Genomic DNA, 12,365 nt, shown 5'->3' with positions numbered 1-12,365 from the left:
ACACATCTACCTTGGCTGTGTGATTTAATATAATTTCATTCCGTGTTTAACATACACCAGCTCAGCAGGTAGCCCTGCCTTTTCACCCAGGTTTAGACTGATGTTTTCCCTGTGCAGATTTGAACAGAGTTCCACTCCCACAGGGGTGTAATGGCTGGCATTTTGGAATAGATGAAAGAAAATCTACTGGCTTTGGCAATTTAATTTTGGCTCTGAGGGAAACTTGAAACCAAATTGCAATGTTCACCCACTGTGAATTAACAGCTACGTAATTCTCTGCACTGGCTGTTCAACTGTTGGTTATACAGAGCAAAGCCAAAATTTATTTATATAGCTATTTATCTATTTATATAATCTTTGCTATGGTTACTTGAGGGAAGTAATTTACCATATCTAGGAGGTCTTTAATACAGTGAAAGAAAAATTCTGTAGCTCTAAATGGATCTCTGTTGCTGTAGAATGCATTGATTAGACTGTAGAATGATTGTGCACTGATTAAGAAAGAATTTAAGTGTCTATAAACGAATTCCTCCAAGCTGATAGAGGAGTACTCTTTGCATCTTAACAGTATTTGGTTAAGAATCCAGTGCCTGAGGGAACTGGAAAAAAGACAGACATTCAAGGCCTTGAACCAAGGGAGAGGAAAACAAAACAGACATTTTCCAAGCAGTAGCATTTTACTGTTAAATTTTTATCAGATTAATAAAGTTTGAATCTTTCTTACATAAGAAAGCAACCTATGTCCTAACATGTTGAGCATGTGTGAGACACCAAAAGCCAAGCTCTGGGTCAGAAATGCCAAGGGCATCTCTCCTTACAATTAGCATCGGAATTAGAAGACCTGTGTTAGATCCTTAATACGTATTTCCTATCCAAGGGCTTGGCTAATTGGGGAAAATTAAACGGTAAACACTCTCTCTGGGAATGCTCTTAGACGAGCAGCAGCCATGCAGGGATCACTGTATCAGTTCAGCTGGTAAATCTCCAGGAACCCGCTAATGTCTGTTACTCTCAGACACTTCAGGTGGGGGGATTGAGGAAACTGCCTCATGAAGAGCGATGTGCTAGTACATCTAGGAGTTGTTTGCCTTGTCTCATTAATGTTTTATCTGTGTCAGTTAACACATGCTGGCTAATGATTTTTAATTCATTTTTCCTTTCTAGTAAAGGTAAAGCACCAGAAATTTGTTGCTTCCTACTCTGTTCAAAAACAGGTAAAAAGAATAGTAGGTGTTAGTTAAATCTATATTCAGTCCCAAAGGTAAAACCTTTTAGTACTACAGCTTCTCTTGCTATGGTGCAATGAGTGATTGGAAGAAAAGAAAAAAAAAAAAGTCTCATACCAGTGCAATTCACCCAGTTCTGAAGCCTTCCAGTGAGTTAAATGTGACTGCACACTCAGTTCTGCTTTCACACTGGTGTCATTGGGTGGGCGATTCCTTACGCAGCTGGAACTGGGCGGGCACTGCCAAACATCTTTCTGTGAGCACTTGGCAAAATCTCGTCATGCCTGTGCTCGCAAATAGACCAGTGCTGGCAGAAGCATTTTTGGTAATGAAGTACATTTGAGACTGTTGAAAGGAATGAAAGGAAGACAGGATAAAGCAAAAGTGCCAAGTTTGCAACCTATAGTTAGTGCATGATGTGCATAATTTTTTTTAGAAACAGCTCAAAGTAGAGGCTGAGTTTAAACAACTATGCTGAATTTTTTGTATGATACACAATCAATAAAGCATTATTCTTGAAAATCTTAGGAAGGTCAATTTTGCTGGGAAGAGAGTGCTAAGGGAAGGATCTGATAGGACAGCAAACTGCAGAGGAGCTCCTGGGAAACGGGAATGTCCTACTTGCTCCATTTGTACCAAATGACAGATTGTGTCAGGACCAGGAGCGAATCTTGCATGGAGGTGGGAAAAGACAGTAACTCTGAGAAGTCCCCAGCACCAGTGACTGGAGTGGAGGAGGCAGTGGGGCTTCCACTCCTGGAAGGTTTTTGTTTGTGTTTTTAGTCAGCACCAAAAGATACCATTTAGGAAGCAGAATGCTATCAAGTGTAAGGCCTCAGGGAGAGAGTTGAAGCTCTTTGGGATATACTGAAGAGACTGAAGAAGAAACGGCAAGAGAGGGGGCTCAATAATGGGCGGACTGAGCAGCTGGGTGGCTGTGATCTAACTTCATGGGGAGCTGGGAGTTACGCTGTGCTGACCAGTGCTCATGGAAAGCAAGTCCCGAGGTCGTGCCTGAGCCTTGGGAAATGCTCGGCTGCCAGGCACGTATGGCAGAATAGTTCCAGCACCTGATTTTTTTTGAAACCTGGCTGTGAGAGAACAGCTCTTTAAGTCAGGAGGAGACAGCAACAGAAGACAGTAGTAAGAGCAGATACTCAAATGCAGTCCCGACGAGTAGGAAAGCTGCTGTCTTGTTCCTTAACAGGATAGATTGATCTATTCTAGCACAGAACAACTGAACTGGTAAAGTCAGTCTGCAAATAATCTGAAGAGCTAGTCATTGATGACAGATGCCCAAGGTCTTGCAGACAAATCATGAAAATACTGGGACCATGAGTCAAGCTGTTGTTAAGGCAACCAAAACGTCTACTCCACGCCAAATTAGCACTGAATCGTATTGGGTGATAGAAGTAATGAGGCAGATTGTCTTTTTATAACGTGAAATGTAAATAGGCAACACTGACCATATGTCTGCTTCTGCAGCTGGTGGGGCTGCTCCTCTGCTCCTGGCGTGGCCTGTGACTGGGGAGGGGACATGCACGGGTGCTGTGACTGGGGTGCTGTAGTCGGTGGAGGTGGTGGTCGTGGCTCCCTTCCTTGCATGGCAGGTTTTTCCCATGTTTTTTTTCTGCACCCCAGTCTCCTGCTGCAGTGTAAGGCTTAGCGCTGACAGGAAAACAAATGTAAAAGCCAAACAAAGTCTCTGGAGACGTCTGTCTGTCTTCTGGGCTGAAAATGGTATAACATTTGGCCAAAATTGAAAATAGGAATTCTCTCATTGGCAGAGAGGATAAAAAAGTATCCAACTGCCTTATGAAGGCATTTTAGGGACACGCTGGAGGCCCGCCGGGGAGATCCGAGCCGCCTGCGGCCCTGCCTGAGAGGAGCGAGGTTGGGGCCGGACAGCTCCCGGAGAGGGGCAGGGGAGGTACCGTGTGCGGGGAGCGGAAGGAAGAGCCTCTCCCCGAGCCAGTGGGACAGAAGGAGCCATAACTCTCGCGCCGCCTCCCCCGCGGGGACGAGCCTCGGGGGGCTGTAAGCGGAGTCCCCCCGTCCTCCCTCCAGCTGCCCCTTGACGGCCAGGCAGGCTGCTGCCACACAGCCCAGGAGGCGGGCGGCCGCGCAAGGCCCGACGGGAGCTGTAGTCCCTGAGGCAGTGGCGCTGCGCGGCCAGGCGGCCGCGAGGACTACAGTTCCCAGCGTGCCTCGGGGCAGGGGCGCGCCCCCCCGCCCTCCCCCCCCGGCGGCGGCGCTTGGCAGTTGGGCTGTGTACGTGGGAGCGGGAGGCCGGGCGGCGCGGCGGGCATGGGCGGCGGCGGCGGCGGCGGCGGGGAGTGAGGGGGCCGCCACGATGTGGCTGAAGCCCGAGGAGGTGCTGCTGAAAAATGCCCTCAAGCTGTGGGTGCAGGAGCGCTCCAACCAGTACTTCGTGCTGCAGAGGCGCCGGGGCTACGGCGAGGAGGGCGGAGGCGGGCTGGCAGGTACTGCCCCCCCGGGGGCCGGGGCAGGGTCTCCCCTCGGCTCGGCGGCGGGGCGGGGCCGCCTCAGGCCCGATCCCTCAGGGGCCGGCGGGAGAAGGGGCCAAGGAAAGGCTGGAGGGGGAGTGCGGCCGCTTGCGGGTCCTGGGACCCCCGCTCCAGAGGGGCGGGGAGGAGGGGAGGCCTGGCCGAGTTTTGGAGCCCTTGACCTTCATGGGGCTTCTCATGTGGTTCTCTTTTTCCTCCTTTCCCCCGCCACCCCCCGCTTTTTTCCTTTCATGAGAGAGGCATTTGAAAGGACATCCCACTGGGAAAAGGAAGGTTTGATGAAGTTTCCGGCACACTCCGTATGGGATAGGGCCTGCTGGCGCCCGTGGTACCACAGGCGGAGGAGCCCGGTGGGGATGAGCGTCCTGTCAGGGCTGGGGTGGTATGTAGCGCTGAGGTCAGCGTAGCCCAGCGCTTGGTACTAGCTTAACAGCCCTTTGCTCCAACGGACACCCTGGCAGAGTTAGATTTGCAGCTTGTTGGAAGAGGAGACGTCAGAAGGAATCATGGATCTGTCTTGCTTTGGCAAGATGCTCATTTCCAAATCCCTTTTCCTGCATGCATCCGAGGCTGCTTGAAATGAGCTGCTGCTAAGGCATTTCTGATCACTTGTTTTAAAAACAAACATACGATTTGATGGAGCTTGTCAGGAGAGATGGGTCAGGAAAGTGACAGGGCATTGACCACCGTATAATAAACTTTATTTCATGAGAACGTCAAGGTATGGAGTTTCTATTTTAATTCTGGTCTGTTTGTATCATTACGCACTGCAGGGACCCCAGCTACCACTGAGACCTCTGTTGTGGTGGTAGCTATTCAGACTAGAACTGACTCCTTCGTAGTCTGGTGGCGTCCGTCATTGACCCTATCAAGGAGAAAAGCTACAGGGAAGCAGAGTAAAGTTGTTCCTGGGTGGGATATGGTTCTTGGGTGATTTGCATGAGTTGCATCTCTCTGGGTTTTCTAGGCTCTCTCTAATTGTGTCATCATAAAGTAAGCTATATTAAACATGAGGCATAATTATCTTGTTGAAACATTTATTCATTCTACTGGACAAAAACACAAAATCCACACTTTTTGCTGATGAATTTCAGATATAGAAATAGCCCTCCCAGCTGGAGGTGGGACATTCTTCATTAGCATCTGAACCACTTGCAGGGTGCAAGGAAAGTGTAAAAAGAAAGCATCACAAAATCCCAGATTCTTTTCTAGGCATATCATAATATTATAGATAGATAGATAATGTTAGACTTCAGCTTAGAACCAAGGGTGCTATTTTGCAATCTTGGAAGTCTTGTGGTCATCAGGCTAGATGGGCCATTCTCTGCCCTGGTTCCTTTGGAAGCCAAGGAAGCTGAGTTGGTATGAAGGTTGTCTTTCTGTGTGATAAAATTCATTTAAGAACTGTGACTCAAGTGAAACGATAAGAACTAGAATTAGGTGTTCATTTAAAAACATCCTGATAGGCTTACAGCTGGGACCTCCTAGTGCCCTTCGTTTTTTGTTGAAGGTGAGGCTTCCATCGCTAGTCTTCTGTCCTTGATGGTATTTGACAGCGTGGAAAAACACTTGAATGGAATAGTTCTTGTGGTATGCTTTTTTTTATGTGGCATTGCACATTTTATTTCTGTTGCTTTTCTCATAATGTTAGATTCATACAGATTTCATCTGTGCAAGTTATGTTTTTCACTGGGCAGAAACAAAAAGTGAGACATTATTGAATTAAAATTGTGATTAAGAAAGATTAACAAGAAAATTGGAAAAAATGCAATTACATTTGTGTTTGCAGGTTTGAAAATATTCAAACCTCCTAGGTATAAATTAGCATAATTTCCTGTGCTTGATTTTAATTTTATATTGCTATGTGTCACTCAAGAAAATTAGCGGTTACTTTAGAAAAAAACAATGAACAGCTATTATCTTATGAGGTCATCGCAAATGTGCCAGGTAAAATCTTGTTCTCCTGAACAGCATTTTTCAGCTGGTGAGACAAGGCTAGAGGTGACTGGCAGCATTGAGGGACTGGGGAGTTACAAGTGAAAGAGGCAAGCAGCAGTGCAAGACCTAAGTCTTGAGGAAAGGGGGGGGCAATGCCTCCAGACAAGAATGGGAAGAAAGATGAATGGTGCTGCAGGGTTTGAATAGCAGTAATGTGGACTAACTGAAGAGGCAGTAGCAAAGGATTCCCAAGAATACAGGAGTACACTTGGTAAGACAGACTATAAGGCGGGGAGATGTGAGTTTTGAGGAAGCAGCCAATAGCTGGAGAAGGTACAGACCAAGGAGAAAAAAGATAGATGACAGCAGAGACACTTACCTGAAGGAAGGCTGGGAATTCTGGTGCTGTCCTAGGTTTAGAAAGAAGGCTGCAGTTGAATTTGTTTGTATGACCCTTCTGGACTGACTGTTACAGAAGGACCGATTTGTAATCTGTAGATGATACAGTTAGCTCTTACGGCTCGTGTCCACACGCAGCATAGTTCTGAGTTGGCTAGTGTGGATAAAAATAGACAGAAACATCTTGTGCTGGTTTTGCTTAGCCTTGGCTCTCTTCCTGCAGGTATGCACCTGCTTAGCTTTATATTTCACTCTCTTTTCTTTCTTAGACCTCACCTAAGGATACAGATACTGTAACCTGTTTGACTGGTTCTACTTACTGGCAATTCAGCATGCAATAGACTGTCCCAAAGTATGTTACTGTACGTCTGGCAGTGCAACCGTGTGACCATGTCCTCTGGTTGTTCTGTCTTCTGGAGACCCACTACGGGAGAGATCACTCAGGTTTTCTAGAGTGTGTTGATAAGAACATAGTTAGGCAAAATGGCCCACGTGCTGAAGCGCAGTTATGATGACACAAAACCTGTGTTGTGAATGCATGTGCCCTAACCAGGTGCTTAATCTAATGAGATTAAGCATGTTGGTCACAAGCATGTTGCTTTGGTTATAGTTGAGACAGGACCTTAATTAGGAGATGGGTATTCCTGGAGTAGTTCTACAAATGAGTATTTGGTGTCATAAAATACCAATCTTTCACTGAAATGTCAGATAACAAACTACTTGTTTTCTGCTTCCATTGTTTCAATTTGCGTCTTTCTGCTTGAGAAATTTAAGTAAAATGCAACTGTGAGAAGAGAAAAACTTATCAATGAAGTGCATGGTTGGAACTAGTCTTCCCTGCTTGTTGTATGTGCCGTGCTTAAGAAAGGTAGGGAAGACCCCTGATGCTTCAAGTCCTGGATTTCCTGCGGCAGTTATTGTCATCCTGAATCTGTAAAAAGCCCCTGCTGGTGTTCCTGCTTTTTAAAAGATGTAGCTTGTTGTCTGCGTCATTTCTAGCTAGCTCACGGGCATAGGAGTTTGGAGGAAGGGGAGACAGAGCTAGGCTTTGATGTGTTCTTGGGGGAAATTTTCCTTATCTGGTATCTGTCAAAAGGAATAATGTTAAAGTATTATCAAGCAGTGGATGTCAATGGCAAGGACCTTGTCTGTAACAGAATTTCATGGTGGACCAATTAAAAAAGTACTTAATGATCTTTGTACAAACTTAAAGAAATTTATTTTGGTAGGAACTGCTGGACAGGAGAGAAAACTTGGACGGTAGCTAGACTTGGTGTGCAGCAAAAAAGATGCTTGCTTTTCAAAACTTGAAGGTCTGTGCTGTGACATCACTAAATATACAGTAGTAGAATAAATGGCAGAAATAATTTATACCTGCTGGTGTTTTAGCACGCTGAGCTTTTGGTGTGACTTGCTTGCTGCAGGTCCTCAACTGTGATAGGAATCAAAAGGAAAACTTGCTAGATTAATAAAGATCTGAAATGATCTATGCTGCATTTTTTTTCAGCAGCTGTAGCAAAGATTATTTTGCAGTGCCTATATTTGTGAGACAAATAACACCACTCTCTTAAGAAGCATATTTATATTTGGGGATGATAGGTGGGAAAATGACGAGCACACGCTTCTCAATTTGTGCTATACAGCTTTTTAGCTGTACAGAAGCAAAGATAAGGAGGAACTGTGATATTTGCAATACTTTTCTCTGTACCTACCAAGGAGACTAATACTTACCTTTTTTCAGAGTTGTGCTTCTGATTTTCCCTTCTTTCAAAGATATCTTTATTGCCACAGGTAAGGAAGATGGATTTCCACACAAGGGCTTGGATACACACCTTAATTTAATGAATTACCATTGTCTTACCTGAGTCATAACCACTGACCATAATGTACTTGAGTTAACTGTAAATGGAGATGAAATCTTTTTTCACTGAAGGCTTAAACTAACCTGTTCTACATCTCAATTGACTAAGAACATTTGCACCTCAGCCCATGATCAGTATTTCATTAAGCTGAGGTTTCTTAGTCACGAGATCAAGTTCACTTGGGAAATAAAATTAAGTAAAAAAAGAATTCTGTGCTTAATTTGAGGAAATAGAAAAAAGGGTCTTATTCACAAGTTGACATTCATGTGTTTTAAATCAAATACAGAGAGGTGATGGCTTTTCATGGTTTATATGGTATGTATTTGTATCTTAGTTTATCTAGTGAAAACTGGGGCTTCAGTCTTTTTTTTTAAAACTGAACCAAAATGCTCTGTAAAATTATTTGCTGTTACGGAATGAAGCTTTATCCTATCTCTGTAAATAAATATTTACTGTAGTAGGGATTTACAGTTTGGGTCTCCTGCATTGTAATTTGGCAACAGTTCACTCCGGATGTGTCTTTCTCCCCTGAGATGATATCCTGCGCCAGAGAAGCCTTTGTGGAAGTTACGTAGTGTCTGCTATGTTACTCTGGTAGTTTTGGTTTCAAACTGCATCTTCTGATTTTTTTTTTTTAAAGTTTTGCTGAAAAATACAGTCCATTTAAATTGTAGTTGGGATACTTGAATTTGCTTACTTATGCAATGGATTTCAGTTTTGTAGCACATCTGTATATTTCACATACTATTCCTATTGATTTTATTCCTTGCAGTTGTATCTAGGTATTACATTGCCTTCAAGATTTATTTTTCTTTTTAATTCACAATTTATTAACAGGTTGGCTTTATGGTACAAAAACAACTAAAAAAATTCATTTGAAGTTCATTATTTTTATTCTTCACATTTATACTTTTTCAAACCTAGAAGTTTTAATTGTCAGGACATTGTCAGCTATTTAGAACCTCTCTTAAGGTTGTTCTAGGCTTTCTTGCTGTGAGGTATCCTCTGTAGGATTCTATGGAGTCTCTTCGTGTCGAATCATATGCTGAAAGCTTAGGAGAATGCCTGTAAATGGTTTTAGCTCTTGCAGTATGACAGATATCTGATCAAAATGAAGGATGTTTGCTATTGTATTGGGTTTACGTGGCAAAGTTTTGGTAGTTGGGGGGCTGCAGGGGTGGCTTCTATGAGAAGACGCCAAAAGCTTCCCCCATGTCTGGTAGAGCCCGTGCCAGCCGGCTCCAAGACAGACCTGCCACTGGCCAAGGCCAAGCCCATCAGTGACGGTGGTAGCACCTCTGGGATAACGTATTTAAGAAGGGGAAAAAGAAAATGGTGGCGGAAGAGCAGCGGAGAGAGGAGTGAGAATATGTGAGAGAAACAACTCTGCAGACACCGAGGTCAGTGAAGAAGGAGGGGGAGGAGGTGCTCCAGGCACTGGAGCAGAGATTCCCCTGCAGCCCGTGGTGAAGACCATAGTGAGGCAGGCTGTGCCCCTGCAGCCCTTGGAGGTCCACGCTGGAGCAGATATCCACCTGCAGCCCGTGGAGGACCCCACCCAAAGGAGGCTGTGACCCTGTGGGAAGCCCGCGCTTCCCTGGCTCCTGGCAGGCTCCTGGAGAAGGCTCCTGGCAGGATCTGTGAGGCTGTGGAAAGGAGGCCACACTGTGGAAGGGACCCACACTGGAGCAATTTGTGAAGAACTGCAGCCTGTGGGAAGGACATTGGAGAAGTTCGTGGAGGAGTGTCTCCCGTGGCAGGGACCCCACGCTGGAGGAGGGGAAGAGCATGAGGAGGAAGGAGAGACAACGTGTGATCAACTGACTGCAACCCCCATTCCCCATCCCCCTGTGCCGCTGAGGGGGGCAGTGAAGAAAATCGGCAGTGAAGTTAAGCCCAGGAAGAAGGGAGGGGTGGGGGAAGGTGTTTTAAGATTTATTTTTATTTCTCATTACCCTACTCTGATTTGATTGGCAATAAATTATATTAGTTTCCCCAAGTTGAGTCTGTTTTGCCCATGACAGTAATTGCTGAGTGATCTCCCTGTCCTTATCTTGACCCACAAGCCTTTCACGATATTTTTGCTCCCCCTGTCCAGCTGAGGAGGGGGAGTGATAGAGGGGTTTGGTGAGCACCTGGCATCCAGCCAAGGTCAACCCACCACAGCTATGTATCACAAACTTACTTGTTTTACAGTATTTTTTCCCCTTTGGTTCTGCTCTGATCAGCCTTTGAATTCTTCAGATTGTAGAAGTGAGCAGTTATTGCCAAAATGAAGCTGACTGTAGCTGCAGAATATCACTTTCTGCAGTTGTTGCCACTCAGGGAAAGCTTTTACAGTCTTTTCAAACAGTTCCTTTTTATGATGATGTAAATAAACTAAGAGCGAGAACTCAATTGTACATCAAAGTGTCTGCTTTTCAAAATCCTTAGTGTAATGGGGCTGACCAGTGTTGTGCTAATAGAACATTTCTGTTTGTAAGGAACTCTTACAGTCTTATAAATATTTTATGTTCCTTAACACTTCTAATGTAGCAAATCAGGAGGCTGTCTGATCCAGTTTTAATATAATTAATTATTGACCTCAAAGGTACTGTTATGCATTAGAGGAGAGAACAGGCTTGTGCTAACTTTGCTTCAGAACAATAGTACTCTTTTAAAAAAAGGCAACAGCATGTTTTCTTTGCTTCCGATTCTTCATCGGTAAAATGGAACTTATATTATTCTGTTTGCATTACACTAGTGCCACAAAGGATAGGAAGTAGTCAGATTGCTGGGTATGATACACATATTTAAAATCAAGAAGATTGGCAGCAGTAAAAAAGATGTAACTGACGGCTATTCCAGGGGAAAAAAAAAATCTTTGAGATTGTGTGTTGAAAAGGACCAAAAAAAAAGAGCAAATATTAGTACTTTCTTGATGTACTTGGTGAAATAAATAGAGAACAACAAAGTGGTGTTGCCCCCAAATGGCAAAATGCTGGGCAGTTATTTTCATGTAACATACTGGCTTTACTGCTGTGAATTGGTACAACAGAGCAAAATTCATTGCTAAAAATTCATGCATTGATGTGTTTTGGTGCATGTCTCTGCAGCTAATGTTGATATTTTGCTTACCAAGTGTTTTAGAGACTTTTGGGAAGAACACATCCTTATTTCAAAGCTATTCTGGATTCCTTGCCCTTTATTTTATTTTCTAGGGTATTTTACCCTATTTATTTAAGTATCTAGGGTATTTCCCAGTAGTTTTACTCAAGTAGCTATGAAACTGAAAATGTTTTCTAAAAGCAGAGCCCTTTCTCTGTGTAAATGTGCATCACCTTCCGTATCTACAGTTGAAGTCATTCCCCAAGTGAGGCAAGAAGATGGTTTAGGTGGAATCCCCAGTAGAAACAGTGGGGTGTAGCTTTGAGCAGAGATGAGAGTAGATGACCTTCTGTAGGTTGTCCCTAAGATTGGTTGTTTGAGAGCAACATGTACCACATTTCATTAGCGAGGGATTGGCAAGTATGGCCTGAGCTGCTTTTTCCCCTTGCCTCCCTTATGGAGATAATGCTAGTGTCTGGGCTGAGCAGTTACTGATTCTTTTGTTACCTACTCCTTTATTTTACAATTAATATCCTTATCATTATACAGGTGAATTTTAAATCTCTGCAACCCTGGAAGTGAATCATTCTTCAGTAGGCTTGTGTGAATGGAGTTAGCAGAGTGCCAGCAAACCGCTCAGCAGTGGTCTTACTTGCCTGGGTGAACATGGTTCTTGATTTCCCATTGGGAAATAGCAATAAAAGGGAGTGCTGGTTGAGAAGCACCCAACAACTTGTAGTTATGGAAACCCTGACTGATAATACAGCATTCAAAAAATTCACAGCTCAAAGAGCACTTTCAGAAGTAGAGTAAGAACGTGAGAACTCTGCTAATTCCTCGCAATTATGCCAATGGCCATAGCCGTGGAATTAGTTCGTAATGTACTGAGTATTTATCAGCTTAAGCGCAAACCTGTAGTCTATATCACATTTGTGGACAAAACTGTACTGACTAGTGGGAGATACTAGTGATATCTAGTGACTGATACTAACCTGATGCAGTTTGTGTCTAAAATGTAATGACCTTCCAAGTAGACGGAAACTCACGGCATTTTGAGGACTGCTGCTTTCTAATGCACTGTTGTAATCATTTTGTCAAGCTGAGCAGTTGTGTTAACCTTATAAATGGTGACTAATGTCCTTGTACTTTATATCATAACAGAAAATGATATTAGGAGAATTGTGAATGAAATAATAAAACACTTGCTGAAGCAAAGCCAACTTTGAGATCAGCTCAGTGTTATGACTCATTCAGTAAGCCACAACTCTTTAAACAGACATAAATGTTATCTACTCAATGTCTGACTTCAGTTAGAAACTGCAAAA

The 12,365-nt window shown here is 43.9% G+C and overlaps 1 protein-coding gene and 1 long non-coding RNA gene across 3 annotated transcripts in view; one reads left to right on the top strand and one right to left on the bottom strand.

Annotated features, from left to right (window-relative positions):
• The window catches only part of LOC142087741 (uncharacterized), a 28,538-nt gene extending 25,208 nt beyond the window's left edge, over nt 1-3,330 (bottom strand). The window contains exon 1 of the long non-coding RNA XR_012675578.1: nt 2,693-3,330. This is a non-coding gene — a long non-coding RNA (uncharacterized LOC142087741). The remainder of the gene's footprint in view (nt 1-2,692) is intronic.
• A 165-nt stretch (nt 3,331-3,495) lies between these two features.
• TBC1D8B (TBC1 domain family member 8B) overlaps nt 3,496-12,365 on the top strand; it is a 38,552-nt gene continuing 29,682 nt past the window's right edge. Inside the window, exon 1 of one of the 2 annotated variants that reach the window (XM_075162304.1) lies at nt 3,496-3,709. In XM_075162304.1, the coding sequence (XP_075018405.1) occupies nt 3,580-3,709 (130 nt within the window). In that variant the 5' untranslated portion in view covers nt 3,496-3,579. The remainder of the gene's footprint in view (nt 3,710-12,365) is intronic. The other variant, XM_075162303.1, reaches the window with a different exon arrangement.

The sequence above is a fragment of the Calonectris borealis genome, chromosome 13 (assembly GCF_964195595.1).
Source record: "Calonectris borealis chromosome 13, bCalBor7.hap1.2, whole genome shotgun sequence".
NCBI classification, from domain to species: Eukaryota; Metazoa; Chordata; class Aves; order Procellariiformes; family Procellariidae; genus Calonectris; species Calonectris borealis.
This window is presented reverse-complemented; position numbering and strand designations above follow the sequence as displayed.